This window comes from Anabrus simplex, chromosome 1 (genome assembly GCF_040414725.1).
Source record: "Anabrus simplex isolate iqAnaSimp1 chromosome 1, ASM4041472v1, whole genome shotgun sequence".
NCBI classification, from domain to species: domain Eukaryota; kingdom Metazoa; phylum Arthropoda; class Insecta; order Orthoptera; family Tettigoniidae; genus Anabrus; species Anabrus simplex.
In genome coordinates this window covers 1,045,614,475-1,045,642,413 of record NC_090265.1, presented here as the reverse complement: position 1 = coordinate 1,045,642,413, position 27,939 = coordinate 1,045,614,475, and the positions used below count along the sequence as shown (strand labels likewise).

At 39.3% G+C, this 27,939-nt stretch overlaps 1 protein-coding gene across 1 annotated transcript in view; it reads right to left on the bottom strand.

Moving 5' to 3' along the window:
- Positions 1–11,772: 11,772 nt before the first annotated feature.
- The window catches only part of LOC136857934 (FMRFamide receptor), a 434,139-nt gene continuing 417,972 nt past the window's right edge, over positions 11,773–27,939 (bottom strand). Inside the window, exon 4 of the mRNA XM_067137033.2 lies at positions 11,773–12,409. Within this exon, the coding sequence (XP_066993134.1) occupies positions 11,909–12,409 (501 nt within the window). The 3' untranslated portion in view covers positions 11,773–11,908. The remainder of the gene's footprint in view (positions 12,410–27,939) is intronic.

The window sequence follows — 27,939 nt, the reverse complement described above, 5'->3', positions numbered from 1 at the left end:
GATTGATTGATTGATTGATTGATTGATTGATTGATTGATTCAGCTGACCTTCCCAGATGAATTTATTTACAATTTGTTGGTCATGCTTTCTGTCATTCTGCTTCAGAAGCAGAATCACCCCTTCTGGTCTGTACACCCCAAAAATATCAAGTTGCCTATTATCTTTAAAGATGAGCCTTACACCTAGAGTTTTCCATAATTTACAAATCCTCCTTACATGGGCATGAATACTTCCCCTCCTATTAAATCTATTCTGTCTCTTTTTCCAGTTCCTGGAAAAAAAATTCTGCATTACTTCTTAGTCATGATTTAACTCCTAGTACAACATATGGAAAAACACTGTGTATAGGGTGATGATGATCTTATCCAAGTATCCTGAAATGTTGAAAGTGCTCCAGTATGTAGCAGCGACAATACCTTTATCACTGACTGTAATAAAGTCTTCCAGTTGGGTTTTCACATGGCAGTTTGGACAGTGGAATAGATTCTCACGATATTGAATTGCACCACAGTCGCAGTCAGCATTCTGTGTATAACCTCATCTTTTGAGTGTTCTAGACATTCCAGTTCTTATCCTAAAGGGTCTTCCAGACAGGCTAAGGTTGCTAAGTATTTGCTGGAGTTCCTTTGTTGGCTGATTCCAGTTAGATAGTGTGGACTGTTGCTGCCAGTATTGATTCCTAAGATTGCTTGGTGTGGCTGATGCTGGCCTGGTGTTATCAGTGAGACTCCTCCATAATCTGAGATGCTGTTGTACTACTTCATGACGATAGAGAAGTTGATGGCTGGCCACCTCTTGTTCAAGTTTCTCAGTTTCAGCTGCTACTTGCCATTGGATTGTAGGTGGAGCTATGCCACAGGTGTGGTGTATCCTTTGATGTTTGTTGGTTTAAGGCAATCAGAAACTGCATGGCATGTGCCATTCAAAGCAATAACCACTTTCTTGGGATGAACAGAGTTGACCCACACAGGACAAGCATACTCAGCCATCTTCCTTCCCAACTGATGTTAAGTTTGTGATTAGCAGCATGATTACATAGATGGAAAATTGTAACCTGTATTTTCCTAGGTTTCAGCTTAAGGTAGTTTTCCCTGTGTTCAATGAGGCAGTTCTGCAGCCTGGATTCTACTTTCCAAAATGATCTGGACTGAGTTCCAACACCAAGATCATCAGCAAACCGGAAATGGCTGGTATTCAGTTCAATAGGTTGATCATTAATGTAAATGTTGAAGAGGTGCAAGATGCAAGAAGATGGAAGGACCATGTGGGAGACAATTTTTCTAGTTCCTCAGTGACTTTCTTTACCTTGAAGTGTCAGTTTTAATCTTCTGTTCAGTAACAAGCATTGAATGGTTCTTGTAAGTTTGAAGTATTCTGTCATACGAGGGGGGATCAAATATAAACAAGATTTTATTTTTTATTTAAATTTGTTTATTGAAAAACACAAGGCAATTACAATTTATTTTTCTACATATTTTCCTCCTTTGGAAGTGCATTTTTCCCAGTGTATTGGCAGTTTTTTGATGCCCTCGTCATAAAAAGAACAGAGGCATGTCACCAGCCAGTTACGCACGAAGTCTTCCACACTATCGTCATCTTCAAATCGTTGCCCTCCTAGAGCTTCTTCAGATGGTCTGAACAAATGGAAATCACAGGGCGTTAAGTCCGGGCTGTGAGGAGAATGATCAAGTGTAGTCCAGTGCATATCCTGGAGCTTGGAGACAGAGCTGCAGTATGCAGTTGTGCATTTTCGTGGAGGAGGATGACCTGTCGAATCGGTTGGTCTCGTCTTTTGCGGCAATATGCAACCCTTGCCTTGTTCAACAGCTCACAGTAGCAAGTAACATTAATTGTCCGTCGCTCATGCAAAAAATCAATCAGCAAAATGCCTCCCCGATCGAAAAAACGGTTGCAAGAACCTTGCCATCTGACAGTCGAGTCTTGGCTTTCACTGGTGCTGCCTCCCCTTTCCTCCGCCACTCCTTACTGGCTTATTTGGATTCGGAAGTGTAGTGGTGGACCCATGTTTCATCCCAGGTGATGATCCAGCTAAAAAATGCATCACCTTCTTCCGCAAACCTTGCTGTAAGCCTCGGTCAAACCTTCAAACTTCTCACTTCAGATTTTTGGTCAAAAGGCGAGAGACTCATCTGGAAACCACTTTACGGAACTGTAGGTCGTTTGTGATGATTGCTTGACAGCTTCCATAACTGATTCTGACTTGTTCTGCAATTTCTGATACTCTTGCTGCTCCTCAATAATGTCTTTAACCGCACAAATGTTTTCGTCTGTAATGCTGGTCTGAGGACGTGATCATGTTGCTGATTTTCCACACATTCTCATCCTTCCTTGAACTTTTTATGTCAGGCAAACACACGCGTCCTTGACAGTGTTTGATCACCAAACTGTGCAGTCAATCTCTGGCAAATTTCAGCCACTGTAACTCCTTCACGAGCAAGAAATTCTATAATTATGCATTGCACAGTGGAGGGGTGCACCTGTTACTCCAATATCGTGAGTGTTACTGACAAAATGGCGGGAAATATCTAACAGCATGCTCTTCCCAATCCTAATGGTCCTGCCTAAGCATAGCAGAGGCACGGGGCCAGTCCTACCAACTGTTGATGTTCAGGAACAAAAATCCCGTTTATTTTTGATCGACCTTCGTATTATACAGCTTGTGTATGAGAGTTGGTGGTTGATCATATCGTAAGCATCAGCCAGGTTGATGAAACAGCCCCAGTTACAAGGCCCTTCTGAAATCCGTCCATGCAGGGTGAATCACCTAAAATTTGCAACCCAATTTTAATAATTATTAGAATGAGTATTTATTTTAGGAAGTTACATTTTAAAAGAAAAATGAACAATGCCTACTGACATTAATAAAATAAAACTAGAGTAAATTAGAATGTCAATGGTGTTTTATTTTCTTTCAGCATTCCGGTACAAGAAGGCCTAGTTTATGAGCTATCATTAGTTTGAACATTGTAAATACCTTCAGTTGTGTGCTCCATATGTCAGCACTAACTTTAAAAAAAGGGAATAAACAAATTTAAACCGTATCTTTTATTAGAAGTGAGAACCTACCTGATGTCTTAGAGTTATGTTTGATGAAGCCTCTCATGGGCAGCACATGTAAAATATACTAATTCAAGAGTGCATCAGTCCCTTCATCCACTGCAAAAAGAAAATTCTATCTGTACTGGTAGCAACAAAAATTATCCTAGTCAAAACTCCTTTTTTTCTTTTTTGCTAGTGGCTTTACATCGCACCGACACAGATAGCTCTTATGGTGACGATGGGATAGGAAAGGCCTAGGAGTTGGAAGGAAGCGGTGTTGCCTGGTGTGAAAATGGAAAACCATGGAAAACCATCTCCAGGGCTGCCGACAGTGCGATTCGAACCCACTATCTCCAGGATGCAAGCTCACAGCCGCATGCCTCTAACCACACGGACAACTTGCCCGGTAGTCAAAACTCTAATAATACACTTATTTTAATACTGTGATGTAGGTATATATATATATATAGTGATGTTAACTCGATTAATCTTCAATGTAAAACCACGTCAACATATCACTCTATATCTTAAGAAACTGTCAGTGCTAAACCTGCAAACAAGAAGACAACTTCAGTGTCAACTATACAATATTATAAAGATGTTTACACCTCAGTACCTAGCTTTCAGGTTTACCAACCTTTCAGAGACTCATCAACTCAACACCCACTCCCATGACAGGAACATCCTGTCCATTCCTGCACACAACACCAAATGGTACTCCCACTCCTTCACAGGAGGTGCTGCGCGGGTCTGGAAGTCCCTACCAGACAAGTTATGGAGCCTGATGTCAGGCTCGTCATTCACAAACCAGTATAAGAAATATTTACTTTCCATTTAAACTCTGATGGTTATTACTGTTCAGTTATGATTACGACTATTATTATTATTATTATTATTATTATTATTATTATTATTATTATTATTATTATTATTATTATTATTACTGTATTATTATCATCATCGTCAAATTTGTACTACAGTTACCTTTAAGTTGTGTGTCAATTCTTGCTATTATTTCCTAGTTACTTTATTTGTATCACTTTGACGTAGTTGTTAATTTTTTCTTTTTTTTACTATTTGCTTTATATTGTACTGACACAGATAGGTCTTGTGGTGATGTAATCTTGGTTTAGTGTAAGAGAAGGCTTTATAGCCTTCACTACACCAAACAAAATAAGGCAAATCAATCAATCAATCAATCAATCAATCAATCAATCAATCAATCAATCAATCAATCAATCAATCAATCAATCAATCAATCAATCAATCAATCAATCAATCAATCAATCAATTCTTTTGATTCTGAAGAAGAAACAGAACTGGCCTTCAAAAAGGTTGTACCGAGCTCGAAAGCTGCAGCCACCTAAGTGCGGCCAGTATCTAGTATTTGGGAGATAGTAGGTTCGAACCCCACTGTTGGTGGCCCTGAAAATGGTTTTCCATGGTTTCCCATTTTCACACCAGGCAAATGCTGAGGCTGTACCTTAATTAGCCTTTTCCTGTCCCATCATCGCCATAAGATCTGTGTCAGTGCGACGTAAAGCAACTAGCAAAAAATGTAAAAGCAAAGAGGTTGTGTTCAAAGTGATGACCACCAGTTTCAATACAAGCTTCCAGTCTGCCATGAAAAGATGATGCACATGTTCTAGCATTTCATCAGAAATTTCAGCGCAGGCAGCAGTAATACCAAATACAGTAGAGACAATATGCGACACTTCTGGTTTTAGCTTAGTTAAAATGGGAGACAATTTGCAAGTGGCGCTCCTAGTGGCGTGACCTGAAAATTCGCGCTAAATTCAAATATCAATGGAAATGTGTATACGGAAATGGATAAATAAATTACGTCTAGAAAGAAAGTGTTGCTAACATATTAACTTCAAAGTTGCTAAATCAATTCTGGATACATGAATGAAGAATTATTTAACAGGTTATTATTTAAAGACTAAAATTAGACATATAATCAAGATGTGAAATGGACTGTTGTGAAAGAGCTTGATCTTTCATTTATGCGTTACTTTTTTCGCTTTAGCATACCTGCCTGAACTTTCATGGCTAGATTTGTCTTTTTTTCTCATTTAAAAGCATTGTACATCACATTAGGACACTTGTCAATAAAAATATCGGCACATTCCTTACACACATGGTTCAATAAACTTTCATTTAAGAGCTGGACAATTTTCCTTTTAACTTGAAGCCTATTAACAGAAAGAAAATCTATAAATTTAGCTGCAAAAACATTCAAAATTTCCCTATAAGCAATACTTGCCATTACATTAGGGTAAAGCAAATTTGCATCATCATCACATTTCTTAAATCACCCATATTTTCTTCAGTGTTTGACAGTGCATTGCGGCATTCCAGATGGGGTAACTTGGAACATAACCAGCCACACACATATGCATTTTCCTGAATTAAATCAAAACCCACAGACCACACCTACAACAATACATCGGTATTGAAGGTTAACTGCTGCACTAATACAAGAAAATAAGCTTATTATATTTTAAGCCAGTTAAAATATGGGTCGCGCTGGTCAGAAGTTTAGGAAGTAGGCCTTTTATAAAAATATCTTTGTAACTGGAAGAATATATATGCAAACACAGTATTTACTTACATTTTCTTGTCGCGAGGGAAATGGAAGAAAGACCGCGAATCCTTCTGCACTTCATAGTTATTGCAGCCAAATGCAGCACATATCTTTCCACTCATATTGACAGGAGATATAAAGGAATGACACACTCTACTATTTACTTATGTTAACTTAATGCAAATGCATAAATAACCCCATAAACTTTACAAACAAGTAAACATGCTCTTATGACAGAATCAGTAACTCTCAGGACACTCCGCTAGATAGAGCTCTAACCGCTGTCCCTCGATATCCCGCAGAGTGTTGCATATTGTCTCTACTGTATTTGGTAATACGTTGACAAACAAATAAACGTGCTCTTATGACAGAATCAGTAACTCTCAGGTCACTCCGCTAGATAGAGCCCTAATTGCTGTCCCTCGATATTTCGCAGAGTGTTGCGTATTGTCTCTACTGTATTTGGTAAAACGTTGTTTCATATCATCTGGTGTATTTTTTATGTCCTTGTAAACAGCATCTTTTAGCTTTCCCCAGAGAAGAAATCTACAGGGATAAAATCTGGTGAATGGGCAAGCCAAGGTACAGGTCCCCTTCATCCAATCCAACGACTTGGAAACAATCAGTGAAGACAAGCTGTAAGGCGTTGTACACTGTGCGCTGAATAGCCATTATTTTTCTTGCTGAGGCTTGCACCTGTTTCATTGGATTGTATCTACAGGTTCTTTAGTCTCAGGCTTCTCTTCTGTCACTCTTCCACCAAGATGTTGCATGGTTTAGTAGGATGTTTCTCAGGATTCTTCCTAAAATCCACAATTTTATTCCTGAAGATGGATCTATCTTGAGTTTCTTTAGGGTTTATGCCTTCATCCTTTAGATCTCTGTACACTTCATTAAGCCAACGGAGACGAGTTTCCCATTCTTCCTGAAGAGCGAATATTACTCTATATACCCATCTATCCAGGTTCATTCTCTTTAGGTGTCCATAAAAGGTCAGCCTCCTTTGATTGTGGTGATAATTTTCTCTATTTTCTCATACATTTCACTGTTAGATCTCAGATGGAATGTGAAACGCTCTGACACTTTCTTGGGTTGTAGAATTATCCTGAGAAACTTCCTTTCCTTTTGCTCAATTGTGGGATCTTCTATTTTGGCTAGTGTCTCTGTGGTGTAGTGGCATTCTAGTCTGACTACTGTGCACTAGTGCCTCAGTTTTGCCTGGAAGGAGATTGATCTGGACCTGTAAAATTGTAGCACAGTTTAAAGCCCATTTCCACCCTCCTTGCTCTTTCTTCTTCATTGCTATTGGAAGTGAGGATATTGCCGAGGAACTTCTTCTTATAAGTAGCAGTATTATCCCCTGCCTGATGTAAGAGCCCAGGGACTCTCAGTTTAGGAGAGTGGGTTGCGACTATGAGGTCCTTAGCTGAATCTGCATACCTGCCAACCCTTCTGATTTACCCGGAAACTTTCCATTTTCTAACTCATCTTCCGATCTTCTGCTTTATTTTAACTTCTTCCTATTTTTGACCAATATAACCTCCAGTAATCAATACTCTTCCTGTATGATAAATTATTGTGTGCTTGTGTAATTTACGCAACCCCATTTCCAAGCGTATTTATTTGATGCTGTATTAGGTGAGTGTATGGTCCGCCACCTTTGTGTATCGTGTTTCATGCTCACTATAGCATTGTGTGTGTTTTACAGCTGGGAATTCAGAATGGCAATCGTCCTACAAGCAAGACAGGCTAGCGCGCACTAGCGACTCCGTTAATCGGGACGAAAGATTGAGTTTCTTATTGTGTGGATCGCGTGGTGTTAACGTTTCTGTGCATTGTTTCATTGGGATTGTAGGCCACGTGTTTTTTTCTTGTGGTTCTGCGCTTTTCCCCCGTCAGTCGTATGTTAATAATATATGAGACATATTGATCTGTTTTATATGCAGTAGTTTTGCATATTTCACTGCATTTGTGTTCATTCACAGTTCATAATTTGAATGACTTGAATATATTTCAGAGAGCTGTGTCAGTGACAGTTTCTGGTATTTTCTCTTCACATTATGGCCACAAAACAAAACAAATGCTATCTTCAAGTGTTCAGAGATGGTACCTATAAAATTGAATTCCGTTCATGTTACAGTGTAATAAAGTAAACTGTTATGCATTTTGTACCGTGTTTATTACATTTTCTTGTAACCATTTTTATGTTTTCTTAGTTTAAGATTTTAAGTTTAATAGTCAATTCACCTTTTAACTGTAGATATGTCTTTCATGTTGTCCTTTGTTCATCCAAACCATGGCGCAATATACACGATGAAATCCAAGAATTAAAAAATCTTCCTATTTTTGATTTCTGAAAGGGAAGAAAAGGGAAGAAACAAAACAAATGCTATCTTCAAGTGTTCAGAGATGGTACCTATAAAATTGAATTCCGTTCATGTTACAGTGTAATAAAGTAAAGTAAACCCTGTGGGTGGGGGACGCAGATGAAGAATACACCTCACCATAAGACCTATCTGTGTCGTTGCGACAAAAAGCAAATAGTAAAAAAATAAAATAATAAATACGGTACACCCATGGTATTCCCTGCCTCTTGTAAGAGGTAACTAAAAGGGATGGCCAAGGGATGATTGAATTAGAACCATGAAACTTGTAACCATGTATATTTTTTCTTAGGTTAAGATTTTAAATTTAGTGGTCAATTCGCCTTTTAACTGTAGATATGTATGCCTTTTATGCTGTCCTTTTTTCATCAAGACTGTGGCCCAATATACGTGATGAAATCCAAGAATTAATTTTTTTTTTTTTTTTTAAATTTCTAAACGTCGGCAGGTATGAATCTGGAATTGTTTCCAATTACTTGTGCCAAGCTTCTCACTTTCATATTCCCTATCTGACCATTATCGATCAATTCTTGTTCTCTTCTGAATCCTAGGGAGTGTTTCGTTTTCATATTCTCAGTGGTCCTTCCCTTTCATTTGCCACTATCTTAATTTTTCTTTCTGATTAGAGTTAAGGGAGGATGGTTGCCCACTTGTAGGCTACTTCCTCTTAAAACAGTGATCACCACCAGAATGAAGGTATTAGCAAAAGAAAAGTAAGTGTCACGAAGGGCATAAAATTGAAAACTTCTTAGGCCTTAGAAATCTAATATCTTCAGGGTCAAAAAGGAATAAGAGTTAATCAAGGGAGATCAGATAAGGAGGGTGAAATTAAGGAGCCAGGTTCAAGTAACTGGGAAGAGTATCAGATTCAGCTAGAACCCTGTGATCACTAGCCCTCGCTCCCAAGTTGAGTAAGTTGAGTACCACTGGGGCCTTCTCTTAGTCACTTCTTACGACAGACAGAGGATGCCACGGATGTATTCTACCACCCCCACCCATAGGAGGTCTGCAATCAACTGCTTCTATAGCATTAGGAAATGATCTTTCTTCATTTGCTAAAGCTTGTGAAGTTGTTGGAAATTTCATCCAGGCTTCTGCATGTGATCTAATTGCTCTAACTACCTGCCAGGGAGTTCTGGTCAAAAGTGATATCTTCAGATACAATACACCTCTTTGAAACCCCAGGTCACCATATAGGTAATGCTGAAAAAACCCAAAGAAGTTTATAAGAGCATCTCTCTGTGCTTAATACATGTTTGTTTATCATTGGTAAACCATCATAAAGTCCTCTATCATGTTTTCAGCCTGCTCTCTAACACTTTGAGTCACCTATTGGGCAGTCTCAAGAAGTTCAGAGATCCATCTCCTTCCACTAACAAGATGCATCTCAAGGGGAAGAGGTCTCTGCTGACACTACTGAGATGAGGCGTGTTTATTTGTCTACATGCAAGTTACATCTCAATGTTCGTTAGACAAAAGATATATCTCAGTCTTATTCATATCATTCATTACCGATATTTGTTTCTCTTCCCTTTCTTGTGTGTTATTTCTGCGTAGCTTTCTGTATATGGCAGCTGCATCACTCGAGACAGTGTGTGGGGCTCCAAGCACACAGCCTTTTAATGAGCTCTTATGTTTGCTGTGTGCCTACCAAGTGACTGCTGCTCAGCCTGAAGGCCTGCAGATTATGAATTTAAGTTGAATATGCCCTGTATTGTGATAATAAATATTATTTACAGCTCTGTATACTGCATGCTTTTCTGTCAGCAATACCCTATCAGAACACTGCTATGTTAAGGTGTGACAGCTGACAACGTGAGAAACGACAGGATATAACCAGGATTTTAAGGAAGTCTTTTTTAAATGAATAGCACTGAAAAGTGATGCTGAAAAAAATATTTTGTATTTGCAAGCTACATTTCAAACTGATGATGTGAAATATTTATCATTGAGAAAGTAGACATGATCTATTCATTAGATTCTACGTACAGACTCAAAACAAAATATTTGAATGAGGAAGTAATTAACAATTGCTACATTCTTTGTAAACCAATCAACGCAATTAAATTTTATGGAAAATTTGAGCTTCTACTTACGGGGCATGATGAGACAGTGGAAAATTCAAGAATTTTTCATGGTTTAATCAACTTTCTCTAAAGACCTTATTTAGTTACTATGATTATAAAATTTTTCCTTTCGTTTTTTGTTATGTTATTTAACTGTTAATTCTTCATTTCTTATTTGGATAAATGTGATAAACAGGGTAAAATTTAATAGCATTTACAGCCCCTCCAGTCAAAGAATTCACCAGCTGCCATGGCATGCCAGTAATTAGTAATTAAATCTTACTTACTTTTTACTGTATACCTTCTAGCATTCAGGTAGAATCCTCCAGAAATGAACCAAGTGCCTCTGTAATCTTCCATCATTGCAGCTAGCAACGTAATCTATTCTGTTTCTACACCTTCTACCTTGAAATCATCCAATACAAAGGCTAACCTAAGTCTCTCTCCTTGTGTTTCTTGTATTCTGGAGCTGAGTGCATTGTTCATCTAAGTAACCTACCCTCTTCCAATTGCCTCTCATGATCCCAAGACTGAAGCCTGTTTATATAAACAGCCTTTTTCTCTCGAGTATGAACACACTCTTATCATAGTTCTCACCTCTTTGTACCCCAATCTTCTCACTACTCTTTTGTCTTATTTCTAATTTATGCTTAAGGATAATTTTATCTGCAAAATTACTTGGTTCTTACAAAAATACCACGTTTAAAACTGTGAGCTTAGATTTGCTATATTTTGATTCAATTTCTCTCACTATACTATCATCTAGGAAGAATACACATCTCCAGTATCTGAAATGACCCGCCTGCTCCAATTCTGTATTCCTTATCTGGTACCATATTCAATCTTCGCAGGTTTCTTCACAATAGTCTCTTTTTATCATACCTTGATTCATTCTCGTTTTCCAAGTGTTTGGATCCCTATTACAGAATTTCAGTTGATGCAAAGAATATCTCACAATATAAAATAGAAAAGTAAATTAGGATATTACTGGTAAATATAAATGCAATTTTAAATATATTATATCTTTAATTTATACACCGATGTACAAACTTACAATCACATCAATACAACAGAAGAATGTTCAATATTAAGAGCAATTTTCTTCTTGATAAGGCAAGTTTTAAGAATGGGAGCAAATTATACACTTCAGTCAAATAGATGATCATCAGGTGGAAATTTGGTAATAATTGGCAACAGGAAAGAATGCACCTAAAATACTTTGAAATGGTACATAGGTAGCTGCATTACAATTGTATAGTTTCATAAAGCTTCTTGAGAAGTCTGTTAATAACATTGTCTTGTAATTACTGGTATATACACGAGTAGATTATGGTGAACTCCTGGCTTAAAATATCACTGGTGGTTTCAAACAGGGTTCAAGATGTTCAACTTATTGTGCTGATATTCTGCAGTGATAAGTTATAAACGGTCTTCTTCTTCTTCTTCTTCTTCTTCTTCTTCTTCTTCTTCTTCTTCTTCTTCTTCTTCTTCTTCTTCTTCTATGAATGAAACTGCAGGAATGTGGCTATTCTAAAACAGTTTCCACTTTGATAATGACTTACTTTGAGGGATATGAAGATCAAGTTTCTAACTTATATGAAGTTCTGAGATTTCATTGATCTGCTGGAATGGTTAAGAACACCATGTTACAATGTAGCAGTATTTGGTATAAAGTATGAATTTTCACAATGCTCGTACAGAAATGTCACTTTCATAAATAATATTATTAAGAGGAATCAAATCAGTATTAGCTGCTGGTCTAGCTAGGATGCTACACTGACTAGTCCTCACCGAGATCACTGACCTTCCATCACTTGGAAGAGTCAAAGAAAGGAGGAGGGGGCAGTTTAGACTTGAGGTGTGGCCGGGGAATGTATTCCGAGACATGCCTTTTGAGTGCTGTGTCAGCTGCTGAATGAGTACCATTAGCAATAGGCATCGCTCGGAGAGAGTATCCTCGCTGAGACAAGCGAACGGACGGGAAATTCCCTCCAGAACTAGCAGCTGAGTTGGTCTGAGACATCTGGTAACATTGAGGTAAAAAGGTAATGAGAAAGGTGCGCCTATACTTGTCACTCAGTGCACAGTACAGCAGAAAATTGCAGGCTGAATGAATGGCTACTAAGAAATTGAATATATTGCCCAATCCACGTAAAACATTTTTAGTGAAGGAGGATGGTGTAGGGTTGAATGTTTTATAGATAAGAGTAATCGCTGTTGGCAGCTGACACACCATGAAGAGTATCACCACAGCAATCAGGATAATGGTGATCCTGTTCTCCTGGGTTTGAACACTGTCACTGTGCTCCACCTGCAATGAAATAACAGATACCAGTAATAGTTTGTACTCAAGATCAGTAAGATATATACACTAATGTAAATCAGAACATTCTGTATTTGACTTCTGTGGTTAATTTATACATGTAACTTGCAACAGAAAATTTGTTACAATCTGGAACTTAACCACATAGTTTCCTATTAAAATTTTAAACATACATAAAAGTTGAAGGACCCGAAGTCATATTAAGATATCATGTTAGAAATTTTACAAACAGTACAAATTACAAACAGTGCAGACTGATGTGAAGTCTTGTGAGAAGCACAACTTAATACTAAACTTAAATTAATATCAAATACTAAATGCAATAGTCTTCTGCTTATTACAAAGTTTTAGGTGATATTTACATAGTTTACAATATGTACATTAACTAAATGCCAGAATCTGTGAACAAGGAAGCAATAAAATATTTTATTTTACAATGACTAGGAAACGTCTGAAACGTCTGGATGAAAGTTTATGCAAATGTGTACGTATTGGCTAGAGATTGATCACAGCGTGAATTGGAGTTTCTCTAACTGTTTGACTAGAGCTTGATCACAGCGTGAATTGGGGCTTAGTTAGAGAGTTAGTTTTAAGTTCCAATGTTAATAGATTTAAGACTTGACCTTAAGATTAGTATTAGGTTGGAGATGCCCAAAAATAAGGCAAAACATGTCCCTAACTAGTGTTTGTATTTCATGTAAAATTTAACCACTACAAAATATAATTGTACTGAATAGGTGGACATAGTAATTTTATTCAAGAAAGAATTTTACTTACTGTTTCTTCAATACGAAACAAAATGAGATTAGTTACTTGTAAGCAGAATGTTGTCAACAGTGGTAATATCTACTACAGAAGCGACAACTCAGAGAAAAGTTTTTTTTTTCACTAATTGTAGATACAATTCAGGGATGGTGAATTGAGATTTGAATTTGATGGTGAATTGTGATTTCCGACAAAAGAGTAGCGTTACAAAAATGTTGCAAAGTTTGGGTTGGGAAGAATTGAGAGAAAGAAGAAGAGCTGCTTGACTAAGTGGTATGTTCCGAGCTGTCAGCGGAGAGATGGCATGGAATGACATTAGTAGACGAATAAGTTTGAATGGCGTTTATGAAAGTAAGAAAGATCACAATATGAAGATAAAGTTGGAATTCAAGAGGACAAACTGGGGCAAATATTCATTTATAGGAAGGGGAGCTAGGGATTGGAATAACTTACCAAGGGAGACGTTCAATAAATTTCCAATTTCTTTGAAATCATTTAGGAAAAGGCTAGGAAAGCAACAGATAGGGAATCTGCCACCTGGGCGACTGCCCTAAATGCAGATCAGTATTGATTGATTGATTGATTGATTGATTGATTGATTGATTGATTGATTGATTGATTGATTGATTGATTGATTGATTGATTGATTGATTGATTGATTGAAAGGGTATAGCCCCACATATGCAAAGGTTCCTCCATCCATATTAAAATTACAATATTAAATTACAATATATTATAGGCTACAAAACATGCTTATATACAATTACTCCATTTACATAGATATATTATTTACATAATATTCTCAGGACCTGTTCAACATTCAAGTAATTCTACACACATGCACGTGCCCACGTAAATTGCCACATACATTAGAGCTAGGCAGGCTCGTTCATACCTACATACAGTCTCATTCATTCGGGATCACATAAATTTTCATCTGTTTTCCCATGCATACTGAACATTCACTCAGTAGAAAATTATGTTATGTATAGAAGGTTTTGTTATATATGCATTCTTTTTACTTCTTTATAAAATTTCTCAGGAGGTAGTTCCTCTGTCAATGGTGAGAGTTCATTCCATATCCGAGCAGAACGAATAAAGAAGCCACTTTGATAAAATGCTGTTCGTGTAAGTGGAGGGCAAACCTCGACCTCTTTGAGTGGAACGGTAGTGCAACTGCAAGCAGTTGAAAGGGTTGACGTGAATGTTACCAATTTGCTTACAGAGAGCTCTTATGGGGGGCAGTGACCTGGCTGTATTTAAATGACCATGTTAAACATTTAGTCATTCTGTTCTGCTCAGTGTTGAACTCCCTCTAGTTTTGTTATGTTCTCTACTGCAGAAGGATGCCAGGAAGAAATCCTGTACAACAATATTGGCCATAGTAATGTCAAATAGGTCATCTGAACTTTCTTTCTAGGTCCCAGTAGAGATCTGCAGATAAATCCCAAAATTGATCAATCAGTCACTACTGATCTGCATTTAGGGCAGTCGCCCAGGTGGCAGATTCCCTAACTGTTGTTTTCCTAGCCTTTTCTTAAATGATTTGCAAAGAAATTGGAAATTTATTGAACATCTCCATTGGTAAGTTATTCCAATCCCTAACTCCCCTTCCTATAAACAAATATTTGCCCCAATATGTCCTCTTGAATTCCAGCTTTGTCTTCATATTGTGATCTTTACTACTTTTAAAAACACCACTCAAATTTATTTGTCTACTGATGTCATTTCACGTGATCTTTCCACTGACAGCTCAGAACATACCACTTAGTCGAGCAGCTCGTCTCTTTCCTCCCACATTTCCCAGCCCAAACTTTGCAACACTTTTGTAACGCTACTCTCTTGTCAGAAGTCACCCAGAACAAATCGAGCTGCTTTGTATGCTCAGTATGCTTTGCACCTTATTACCTCAAAATGCTTGTTCCATTTTAAATTGCTGCAAATATAAATGCCAAGCAATTTTATTGAGGTGCAAGGCATCATATTTTTACCACACAGTGGAATTTGATGTTGTAATGGTGATTTTGTGCTAGTTAAGTTGATATATTTATATTTCTGTACATTTATAGTCATTCTATTTATTTGGCACCACAGAGCTATTTACATCGTTCTCATTGTGAATGACTCTGCAAATGATGGTTTCATCAGCATACTGTGAGTTTGGTCTGACCTGGCTGCAATGAACACAATGCACTGCGTTTGATCTACGAGGAATGATTGAAGCCATGCCAGTATGCCTTAAATGCCATACTTGTTAAGTTTTAACAACAGTCGTTGATGTGGTATCTGATCAAAGGCCTCACTCCATTCGAGAGTTACGCAGTCCACATGAGAGAAATTAGGCTGGTCCCAGGAATTACTGTTGTTAAAAGTGCAGAACAGGATTTTCCAGGGAGGAATCCATGTTGGTTGTTAATAAACAGGTTTCTCTCATTCTGAAAACCCAGCACATGTTTTCTAATTTGGTGTTCCATGCGTCTGCATATACCAGATGTAATAGAGACCGGGCAATAGTTGTCTACATTTTCCCCGTCACTGTCTTTGAACATGGGAATGACATTTGCTTTCTTCCATTCATCTGGCACAGTTCCACTGTTCATTGAAATGTTAAATATTGCACAAAAGGCAATGCATCTGCACAGTGATGGAGAATTCTTGCTGGCACATTATCTGGGCTGTTTGCCGCATGGGGTCTGGTTCTCTGAAGACTTGCTGTGACCTTGTTAGTGGTGCAGTAGAGAATAGTTGGGCGCAGGAAGTGAGGGATTATCCTTGTAGTGAACATGACTTTGTCCTTGTCAGCTGTGGTAAAGTTATTTTTAAATTTACTGTTAAATGTGTCTGCAATTTCTTGGGGAGAGGAAACTAATTGTCTGTTGTACTTGAAGATCGATGGATTACTGTTGCAACTTATGTTTCTGATGGAACTAAGTCTGTGGATATATGAACTGTAGGCATCATGGATTAATGATTTGATGTTGTTCCTAGCCAGTCTGTACATCTCTCACTTAATGTCACTTGGATTTTCCTTCCATTTCCCATATAAATTACAGTATTTCTCTTTTGGATACCCGTTGCTATCTCTTTACTGATCCATGGTGTTTTTTTTTAATTAGAGATGGAAACTTTCGGCATTTTAAAAAAATATCCAGTTTTGCCAGATCTCTTTGATATTTATATCACTGTTGAAGGACGTGAGGGAAACAGGAAGATTTTTTAATAGAAGAGAAACATCGTTCCAGTTAGATTGAGAAAAATTATATGACTGCATGATTACTTGTATTGAGTCAGCATACTCTTTTAGTCGCTATCATTGGTGTAAGACACTGCATTTTCATGGCACGTGCTACAGATACGAACAGTATGTTCACCACATATAGCCAGTAGGTGTAACTTTTATGAGATAATTAGCTCTTATATGACATAAATTATTGTTAATGTGATGCACTAATTCTTCTAATACATTATCTGCAAAAAGCAGAGACCACGATTCATACAATGTAATCTTAGAAATTTGCCCTTCTCTTTTCACTCAAGAAGGACGAATTTCAATGTATCTTTTCAATTTTTGCCTATTTTGAACATTTCACACATTTATGTTATCATGTCCAAAATGCAGAATCGGGAATTTGTTCATCACCACAAACTTTGGACGAACTGTCGTGTTTGCTATTCACAGGGTACTCTGCAAATGAATACTCTGATTTATCATATCAGGAGCTCCATCATTTGTCTCTTCAAGGAACCACTGTATAATCTTCTTGTCTTGAGCCATTGTTTACAATCCAATTCTCAAAAGAAGAATAGTGAAACCTAAAACAGTGAACAATGATTAATTGTAGAAGTATGGTAACACCACTGCTTGATGGAAAGCTGTGTTGCTGAAGTCAGCTACACACACTACTGCATTTACTCATTTCCTGAAACCCTGAGAGTCAGCTTTACAGCAATTTGAAAGTTTACATGCATTTAATTTTGTATTATAGAGAATTGAAGAAGAAGGTGAGTACCATGCTCACCCTTTGATCAATGGAAGGTTAAGTAGCAGGAGACTAGAAAGCCATGGCCTATGAAACTCCACACAGTGTACATTTTTCAATAAACAATCTGAAGACAGTCTGATTACTTGTTGATGGCTTTTGGCATGAAAGTAAAACAAAAAGGTTTTGGAATCTGGTGACCAAGCAGCCATGTGTGTCTCAGTCCAGGAGATTGTAGCACAAGTTTATCTAGTCTTTTCTTAAATGATTTCAAGGAACATGGAAATTTATTGAGCATTTCCCTTGATAATTTACTCCAGTCCCTAATGAATATTTGCCCCAGTTTGTCTTCTAGAATTCCAATTTGATCCTCATATTATGATCTGCTCTGCTCAAGCTTATTCATCTAGTAATGTCATTCCGCACCAATTCTCTACTGACAGCTTGGAACATACCACGAGTCGAGCAGCTCATCTCCTTACTCCTACTCTTTTGTCAGAAATCACCCAGGACAAACTGCGTTGCTTTCCTTTGGATCTTTTCCAGTTCTTCTATCAAGTAATCCTGGAGTGGGTCTCATACACTGGAATCATATTCTGGTTGGGGTCTTACCAGAGACTTGTATGCCCTCTCCTTTACATGCTTATTATTACCCCTAAATACACTCATAACCATATGATGAGATCTGTAAACTTTATTTACAACGTTGTCAGAGTTGGGAAGTAATTGAGTAAAAGTAATCAAATTACTTGTAATGATTACATTCTTAGTACTTTTTACTTGTAATCATTACTTTTTATAAAATATGATTTTTACTTATAATTTACTTCTTGAAATAAAATTGTAATCATTTCCTTCTAGTAATAGTTACATTCTAGTAATTGATATACATCACACAGAAGCAGAAATGTAAAAAAATAGATTATGATGACAAGTTTTTTTAGTTCTACTACAGCGACCTTTATTACTTCTGGATGAGGAACTTTCTTACCTCTCCAGTACTTCCAAAGGCATTCCAACAATGTTTTAACATTAAACACAGGCATTCTTTCAAGGGCCCATGTAGGGTGTCTTTTACAGGAAATGCAAAGATGTATGTACTCCCCTCTCCCCTTAAGATGTCAACGATTAGCGATGATAATTTTAAGAACCAATTAATTTATTTGCGAAGTAAATGGAAAATCTTAACCCAACTTGGCAGGTTCGATCCTGGTTCAGTCCGGTGGTATTTGAAGATGCTAAAATACGTCAGCCTTGTGTTGGTAGATTTATTGGCACGTTAAAGAACTCCTGCGGGACAAAAATTTGGCACCTCGGGCTCAGTTTCTAAAAATATACACCCATCATTTACAGAGAATTTGTATTGATTGCTATGTTCAATAGTAGCGTATGCATTCTCATACGTCTAAATGTGGTTATTGTGAGAATTGTCAATTCTCTCTTCTCTCTCCGAGAGAATTGGCCATGTGATTAAGGCCACGCAGCTGTGAGCTTGCATTTGGCAGCCCCGAGGATGGTTTGCTGTGTTTTCTAATTTTCACACCAGGCAAATGCTGGAGCTGTACCTTAATGAAGGTCACGGCTGCTTCCTTCCCACTCCTAGCCCTTTCCTATCCATCATCAACATAATACCTATCTGTGTCGCTGCAACGTAGCACAACTTGTAAAACAAAAATTCTCTCCCCAAGTAAAGATAGCTTCATCAAACACACCTGATGCAAAATCATGTTCATCTAACGTGCACTGCAAAAATCACTGAGCAAAGGGTACATGATCAGAATAGTCATTGGTTCCCATAACCTGCACCCGTTGCCTACGGAATAGATGGTGTCGATTTTCATAGAGAACCTCCCAAAAAGTTGAATTGATAGAAGCACCCACTTCTCTCACAATTGCTGTGTGCAAGATTAAGCATTTTGTTCAGTCATTTTGCCAGTGTCTGATCTGTGCTTTTACCACTGGGGGTGGGTAGGGAGCAGTGTCTTAGTGTGTTAGCAAATTATTATAGATAAAGCAACTATATGTGACTCTCTTCTTGTATAAATGCCTATGCATCTAATTTGCTATTACTTTGTTAATTATATTGTAGGCTAACATTTACTATATTACAGAGAAAGTAAATTTACAAAATCAAACTACATACACAAGAACCTCATTTATCCAGATTAAGTGGGACCGGAACTGACCCGGATTATCGAAAATACGGATAATCCGGAAAAACAAAAAACCAAATACAGTAGACCTACATGTTATATAATCTATTAACATAAGTTGTACAGTAAGTTAATACCTTTTCTTCAATTACAAAATAATATAAGAACACATTTCTTATACTGACGACTCTGTTTTATGCACTAAAATAATGCGCGATTTTTTTCTGTTTTACATATTGTTTGCGTGCAGCACGATCACGAAGACGTTTAACTAACATCAGTTCTGCCGGTGTGGTTTCAGTCAAGGATTCTAAATAGGCGATCAGTTTGTCCAGGTGCATTGTTGCCTCTCCATGAGTCATTGTTTCTTCTGATGGAGCGCCGGTTTCATTTTTGAATTCACCTCAGTGAATTAGTAGTGCATTGCATTCAGAAGAGCGTGGATTCTAATCTCACCTCGGCCGTCCTGGGAATGGTTTTCCATAGTCTCCTATTCTCAATCCCAGGCAAATGCTGGGATGGTACCTTTGATAGACCATGGCCGAATTACTTCCAATTCCTCTCTTTAACTATCCTTGGCGGAAAAGACATTCAAGATAAGTCGACCCCGTAAAAGAAATACTGTAGAAGTAAAAATAAATTTGTATTATTTTCGATCTGGATAAACTGGAGATCTGGAATATTGAGGCCCGGATAAACGAGGTTTTTGTGTACTTTTCCCGCTTGGTGGCCATGATCTTTAAGACGTCAAGTCTCAATAGACTAACACTATGGTTAGCTGGTTCGAGCCCCATTGATGGAAAGAATTTTCACCATTAGAATGTTGGCCAGCAGGGTAGAAGAGGGGGTGGTATTCGATTTCTAATCAGTAGATTGCGTGCCAAAAGCCTGGATTCAGTTCCAAACCTCTCTGCAGTGATCATATGGAGTGAGGGCAGAAGACGCTGTTGATGGTGATTCGTCTATTGTGAGGACACGTTAAGCACCAAGCAGATCCCTTGGATCTATTCGACAGGAGTAGGCTATATGCCGGTGGCAAATTTCACCCTCTCCCTTCCTACTATCATACGTAGGTGGATCAAAAGGTTAGTTGCACTAATGCGCCGTAGCAGCGCGCTGTGTGTCGCAAACGTGGGCACAGCAGAGAAAGGGACAGACATTGCCAACATGTCTGTTAGGCAGGTTGCTGTGGTGTCTCGTCTAGTATTGTGTGAATAGCGGCCAAATGCAATGGCGCGTCAACTGGACGTTCACTCCAAATATGAGGTGCGTGCGACAATCCGATTCCTATGGGCCAAAAGGAAGAATTGCACGGACATTCATCATGAAATTAGTGCTGTGTATGGAGAGCAGGCCATTTCCCAACAAGGTATCGTAAAGTGGTGTCAGCAATTCGATGCCGGACGCACGTATATCATGGACAACCATCGCGAAGGCAGGCCCGCAACGTCCAGGACCAGTGCAAAGGTCAAGAGTGTGAATGCGATCATTAAACAGAACCGGCGCATTAAACTGAGAGAAATCGCGACGCAGCTGAACATGTCGTATGGCAGTGTGTTCGCGATTGTTCACGAGGACCTTGGATATCGTAAACTGTGTCAAAGATGGGTCCCACGTCTTCTCACCGATGAGCACAAGGGACAATGTTTCCAATCCTCCCTGGCATTTTTGCAACGCTATGCCGCAGATGGCAACGGGTTTCTGCGGCGAATCGTCACAGGCGACGAAATGTTGGTCCACCACTTCACCCCCGAAACGAAGCGAACATCAATGGAATGGGTGCACCCCTCATCACCACAACGAAAGAAGGCCAAGGTTCAACCTTCAGCCGGTAAGGTTATGGCGACAGTGTTCTTTGACTTTGCTGCACATGGAATTCATGCCGAAAGGAACGACGATCAACGCGGCGTCGTATTGTCAAACGTTGCACCAGTTGCGTAAAGCGATTAAAGAGAAGCGCCGGGGGAATTTGAGCGTCAGTGTGATTTTGTTGCACGATAACGCAACACCTCACAATGCCCGTCAAACGAGAGAACTGCTGCAGCGTTTCAATTGGGAGGTCTGGCAACATCCACCCTACAGTCCCGACCTAGCGCCATGTGACTTTCATCTGTTCGGTAAGCTCAAAACGGAGCTCGGTGGTCAACGTTTCCAGACCAATGAGGAGGTGAAGGCCGCTGTCTCCGAGTGGTTGCAGAACGCTGGAGGAAATTTCTATGCATCCGGCATCGACAAGTTGGTTGTGCGTTCGCAGAAATGTTTGGAGTCTCTTGGAAACTATGTGGAAAAGTGACGTTACAGTGTGTGTCGTTATAGTCGTGTTGCTGTTGTATAGGTGGTGTAATAAATGGCCATAACTGGGAAGTGCAACTTATTTTCTGATCTGCCCTCGTATATCACGCCATTCATTTCACCTCATTAACTCTTCTAACGAGGTCGACGTCAGAATGGGCTTCCAGTCGTAGAAACTTGCTACGAAGATTCATCCCAATTCTTCCCAGCCCAAACTTTGCAACATTTTTGTAACACTACTCTTTTGTCGGAAATCACCCAGAACAAATTGAGCTGCTTTTCTTTGGATTTTTTCCAGTTCTTGAATCAGGTAATCCTGGTGAGGGTCCCATACACTGGAACCATACTCTACTTGGGGTCTTACCAGAGACTTATATGCCCTCTCCTTTACATCCTTACTACAACCCCTAAACACTCTCATAACCATGTGCAGAGATCTGTACCCTTTATTTACAATCCCATTTATGTGATTACCCCAATGAAGATCTTTTCTTGTATTAACACCTATATACTTACAATGATCCCCAAAAGGAACTTTCGCCCTATCAACGCAGTAATTAAAGCTGAGATGACTTTTCCTATTTGTGAAGGTTTGCGGTTGGTTTCCCAAGGGCACTGTTCTGCTGAGACGATCCATCTTGCTGCAAAATTTTCTGCATCGAGGCAATGCACTGGAGGCCCATTTATTGAAATAAAGTGTACATTTGAAATTGTAATGATATTTCTCTGAGCAATCAAGGTTAGATTCATGGCACTAAATGCACATTCATTTTCAGCCGTAGATATAGGTATATTTGTGTATAATTGTGACTGATTTCACTATTTCTTTCACTGAAATGGGAATATGTTAAGGTTTTTCTCTATAGATTCGACAATTTTTAACTACTGTTGCACACGTACTTTCACAATATTTAAAATCCATCATTTTACATAAATGAGTAATTGACATGTCACCATAAAGAACATGTTCACATTCGTCTGAAGGCCGCGTCTCTGGATTTAATATGGCTACATCTGAAAATAAATCCAAATCTTCAAAACGGTTTTTCACGTTGTTTGTCGGGGTCGCTGAGATGAATAGTGACACTCTGATTTTTTTTAAAGTCCAAGTTCAGCCCCCTTTGGGGTGGGGGCTATGGGGGAGTGATATATACAAATAATCGAAAATAGTGTCAAATACATAGTTTTCGGGGTCGCCAAAGTGAATAGCGACACTCCGGATTTTTGGTATCAGGGGACAAACCACGTGGGGGTAAGACACCCCAGGAACCCTTAGCGCTGGGGGCGAGGGGGGTCATATATGAAAATAAATGAAAATAGTGTCGAATCCATACTTTTCGGGGTCGCTGAGATGAATAGTCACACTCCATTTTTTTTTAAAGTCCAAGTTCAGCCCCTTTGGGGCTGGGGCGAGGGGGGGAGTGATATACATAAATAATCGAAAATAATGTCGAATACATAGTTTTCGGGGTCGCCAAAGTGAATAGCGACACTCCGGATTTTTTGTATCAGGAGACAAACCACGTGGGGGTAAGACACCCCAGGAACCCTTAGCGCCGGGGGGCGAGGGGGGGTCATATATAAAAATAAATGAAAATAGTGCCGAATCCATACTTTTCGGGGTCGCTGAGATGAATAGTAACACTCCAATTTTTTTAAAAGTCCAAGTTCAGCCGCTTTGGGGCTGGGGCGAGGGGGGGGGAGTGACATATTTAAATAATCGAAAATAATGTCGAATACATAGTTTTCGGGGTCGTCAAAGTGAATAGCGACACTCCGGATTTTTGGTATCAGGAGACAAACCACGTGGGGGTAAGACATTCCAGGAACCCTTAGGGGCGGGGGGCGAGGGTGGTCATATATAAAAATAAACGAAAATAGTGTCGAATCCATACTTTTCGGGGTCGCTGAGATGAATAGTGACACTCCAATTTTTTAAAGTCCAAGTTCAGCCCCCTTTGAGGTGGGGGAGAGCGGGGAGTGATATATACACAAATAATCGAAAATAATGTCGAATACATAGTTTTCGGGGTCGCCAAAGTGAATAGCGACAATCCGGATTTTCAGTATCAGGAGACAAACCACGTGGGAGTAAGACACGCCAGGAACCCTTAGGGGCGGGGGGCGAGGGGGTCATAAATAAAAATAAACGAAAATAGTGTCGAATCCACACTTTTCGGGGTCACTGAGATGAATAGTGACACTCCGATTTTTTAAAAGTCCAAGTTCAGCCCCCTTTTAGGGTGGGAGCGAGGGGGGAGTGATATATACAAATAAACGAAAATAGTGTCAAATACATAGTTTTCGGGGTCACCAAAGTGAATAGCGACACTCCGGATTTTTGGTATCAGGAGACAAACCACGTGGGGGTAAGACACCCCAGGAACCCTTAGGGGCGGGGGACGAGGGGGGTCATATATAAAAATAAACGAAAATAGTGTCGAGTCCATACTTTTCGTGGTCGTTTAGGTGAATAGAGACATCCCGGGAATTTTTTTAAGTCCAAGTTCAGCCCCCTTTGGGGTGGGGGCGAGAGGGTAGTGATATATACACATAATCGAAAATAGTGTCGAGTCCATACTTTTCGTGGTCGATTAGGTGAATAGTGACATCCCGGGAATTTTTAAATTTCAAGTTCAGCCCCCTTTAGGGTGGGGGACATGGGGGGAGTGATATATAAAAATAATCGAAAAGAATGTCGAGTACTCTTCGGGTTTGCTGGGATGAATACTGACACTCCGGACTTTTACTATCAGGAGACAAACCACGTGGGGGTAGGGCACCCCAGGAACCCATAGGGGCGGGGGGCAAAAAGGTGAGATATAAAAATCATCGAAAGTAGTGTCGAATGCATACTTTCGCGATCGCTTAGATGAATAGTGACACCCCGGGATTTTTTAAGTCCAAGTTCATCCCCCTTTGGGGCGGGGAGCAAGGGGGTGAGATATAAAAATAATAGTATTTAGTGTCAAATATACAGTTTTCGGGGTCGCCGAGGTGAATAGTAACACTCCGGAATTTTAATATCGGGAGACAAACCACGTGGGAATAAGACACCCCAGGAACCATTAGGGGTGGGGGCGGGGGGCTTGAGATATAAAAATCATCAAAGTAGTGTCGAATACATACTTTTTGGGGTTGCTGAGATGAATAGTGACACTCCAATTTTTTAAAGTCCAAGTTCAGACCCTTTGGCGTGGGGGCGAGGGGGAAGTGATATATACATGTAACCGAATATTGTGTCGAATGCATAGTTTTTGGGGTCGCCAAAGTGAATAGCGACACTCCGGATTTTTAGTATCAGGAGACAAACCACGTGGGGATAAGACACCCCAGGAACCATTAGGGGCGGGGGGGGGGGTCATATATAAAAATAAACGAAAATAGTGTCGAATCTATACTTTTCGGGGTCGCTTAGATGAACAGTGACATCCCGGGAAATTTTTAATTTCAAGTTCAGCCCCCTTTAGGGTGGGGGGCAAGGGGGAGTGATATATAAAAATAATCGTAATTAGTGTCGAATCCACAGTTTTTAGGGTCGCTGAGGTGAATAGTGGCACTCTGGACTTTTAAAGTCCAAATTAAGGCCCCTTTTGTGGTGAGTGGTTAGGAAGGGAGTTAGATATAAAATAATCGAAAATAATGTCACATCTATGGTTTTAGGTGTCGCTTAAATGAGGAGTGACACTCCGGTTGTCGTTTAAGTCCAAGTTGATCCCCAATTGCCAGGCGGGTGAGAAGGAGTCAAGAACAGAAAATATCCAAATGACCGAGATTAAGGATGTTTTTTGTTCGTTCCAGTATAACTGTCAGCAGAACTTAATACAAATATTACCTACTACCTGAAAAAAGTACTAAGGGGAAAAGACACCCCTTGAAGCCTTAGATAACGGTACGAAATGTAATTAAGATTGAAAATGACCGATATTAGTGTTGAATCCATACGTTTCGGGACTACGGGAACAATTTCAAACAAACTTGGTCACTTATGACTTATTATCAGGAGACAAAGTGCGTGGAGGTATGACAACCTTAGCACACCTACGACGGGATGAGATGTAGAAATAATCGAAAATAGTGTCGAATCCATTCTTTTCGGGGTCGCTGAGATGAATAGTAAGGTTCCAATTTTTTTAGAAGTCAAATTTCTGCCTCCTTTCGCATAGCGGTATGAAAAAGTGAAAAACAAAATTTCGAAAACGACCTAGAGAATGGACACATGTGTGTATACTGGACCTACTGTCTGGAGAAATATACCCTAGGGGTAAGAGACTCCTAGCCTCTAAAGTAGGGGCGAAATGTAAATATTAACCGAAAATGACCGAAATTTGTGCCTAATCTATAGTTTTCGGGGTCGCTGAGATGAACTGTAACACTCTGGATGCCATTTAAGATAACGCTCAGTCCTACTCGGCAGGCGGATGAGAACTGGCAAAAAATTGAAAACGTCCAAAGGGACAGAGTTTAAGGATGTATGTGTGTATGTTTTAGCATCAATCAAACTTGGTATACACATGACTTACTATAGAGAAAACATTACTGTGGAGGTCAGATACACCTAGCCCCCGCTGGGGGTGGGGAATGAGAGGGGCTGACGTGCAAGAATAAGGAAAATAACCAATATTAATGTCGAAATCCATTGTTTATGTGTCGCTGATACGAACTGTGACGCTCCGGATACCGTTTAAGTCCACGTTCAGCCTCCATCGAGGCAGGAGCTGAGAAGGGCCTAAAAGTAAATAGTATAAAATGACCGAGATTAGTGTTTACTCGATAATTAAATAATCTAAAACTTGAAGTCAGATACATCTAAAACTACATAATAAGTCGTAAAATCAACCTCTCAAAAAGAATTCTATTAGCATTCACTTCACACTTAACTAACTGGTAATACAAATATTAAATGTAAATATTCAAAAACTATCCGGGCAACGCCGGGTACTACAGCTAGTTGTAAATAAATTTGAAACTGCGAACAGTTTTAACAGAGGAAAATCTAGATGACATTGATGCGAATCTTAAACAGTTACCGCATAAATCACTCACAAAATTATCACAAGTAAGGGTTTCGGTTTCTTCTGTACACAGACCTAAACATAAACCGTACAGGTTTAAACGGGTTCATTGTTTAAAACCTGCTGATCCAGCCACAAGAGTGAGATATTGCATCGTTGAATGGTCGTTTATTCGACCCACAGCTTGTGTTCTTTCCGGATGAGGCCTGGTTTCTTCTTAGTGGTCGAGTGAACAGTCATAACTCTCGCTATTGGTGTTCAGAAAAACCTCCCATATAAACTAAGTCCGAACGCATGATGTTTGTACTCTGCGCTACGGCAGTTCCCTCAGCCGAACTTAATGTCACACGCGACTGCCCTACTTTAAGCGTGTATACAATCTTATATGAAATCTTACCTTATAAATGATGCTGGAAGTGTCGTCCTCCCTGGGTTATACAGGCATATTCCAAAACAAAACAAAATAGCACTTCGGCTTTGATCCAAGTGAGCTCCAGGTTCGAATCCTAGTTCTGCCGGTGATTTTTAACTTTAAATTCTCGTAGTGCTAAAGTCAGGTGTTTCAATTAAATGCACAAGCTTTTAACGTACAGTCATGCTTTTTTGCTGCGCACGTAGAGGAGCCACGGGTTCGATTCCTAGTCGGGTTGGAGAATTTTTAATTTACTGTAGCTCGAAGGTTGGGTTTTTTTTAATTTAACGCTAAATTATTTAGTTACTGTGATAGTCAGCAGTCCAGGAGAAAGAGAGCCGGGTTTGATTCCCTGCCGTGGTGTTTTTTAATTTCCTGCAGTTCAAACGTTAGGTGGTTTGAATTAAACACACGCATTCAATGAGCTGATGATGATGATGCTTGTTGTTTAAATGGGCCTAACAACAAGGTCATCGGTCCCCATTCAATAAGCAGGCATTTACTTACCATGATACTTAGAAGTCCAAAGGGGTTCCAATCCCATTCATGTGTAGCGCTAACATTTTTTCCGTTCTGAACATAAAGTTTTAATCTCTAAGAGATCTCAATAATATTAAGCTACTATAAATCTCTACAGTTCAAATCTATAAGCTCGAAATGTTACTATTAAAACTTCAGTGTTCCAAATACTAAAACGGACAGTGCGTTACGCATTAGCTCACACGCTAGCGTCTTTGACTCTCCAGCCACTCAGCTTCAAGACCTTGAAGTAGCTTTCTAAAGTTATGTCTCTATGAATAAAGCAATTGCATCAGACTTTACACCATCTCCCAAGTCTCATACCACCATCTTGTTCCATATTCAGCTCTGAGGCCTAGACCGTAGCTCATTCCCTTTAGAT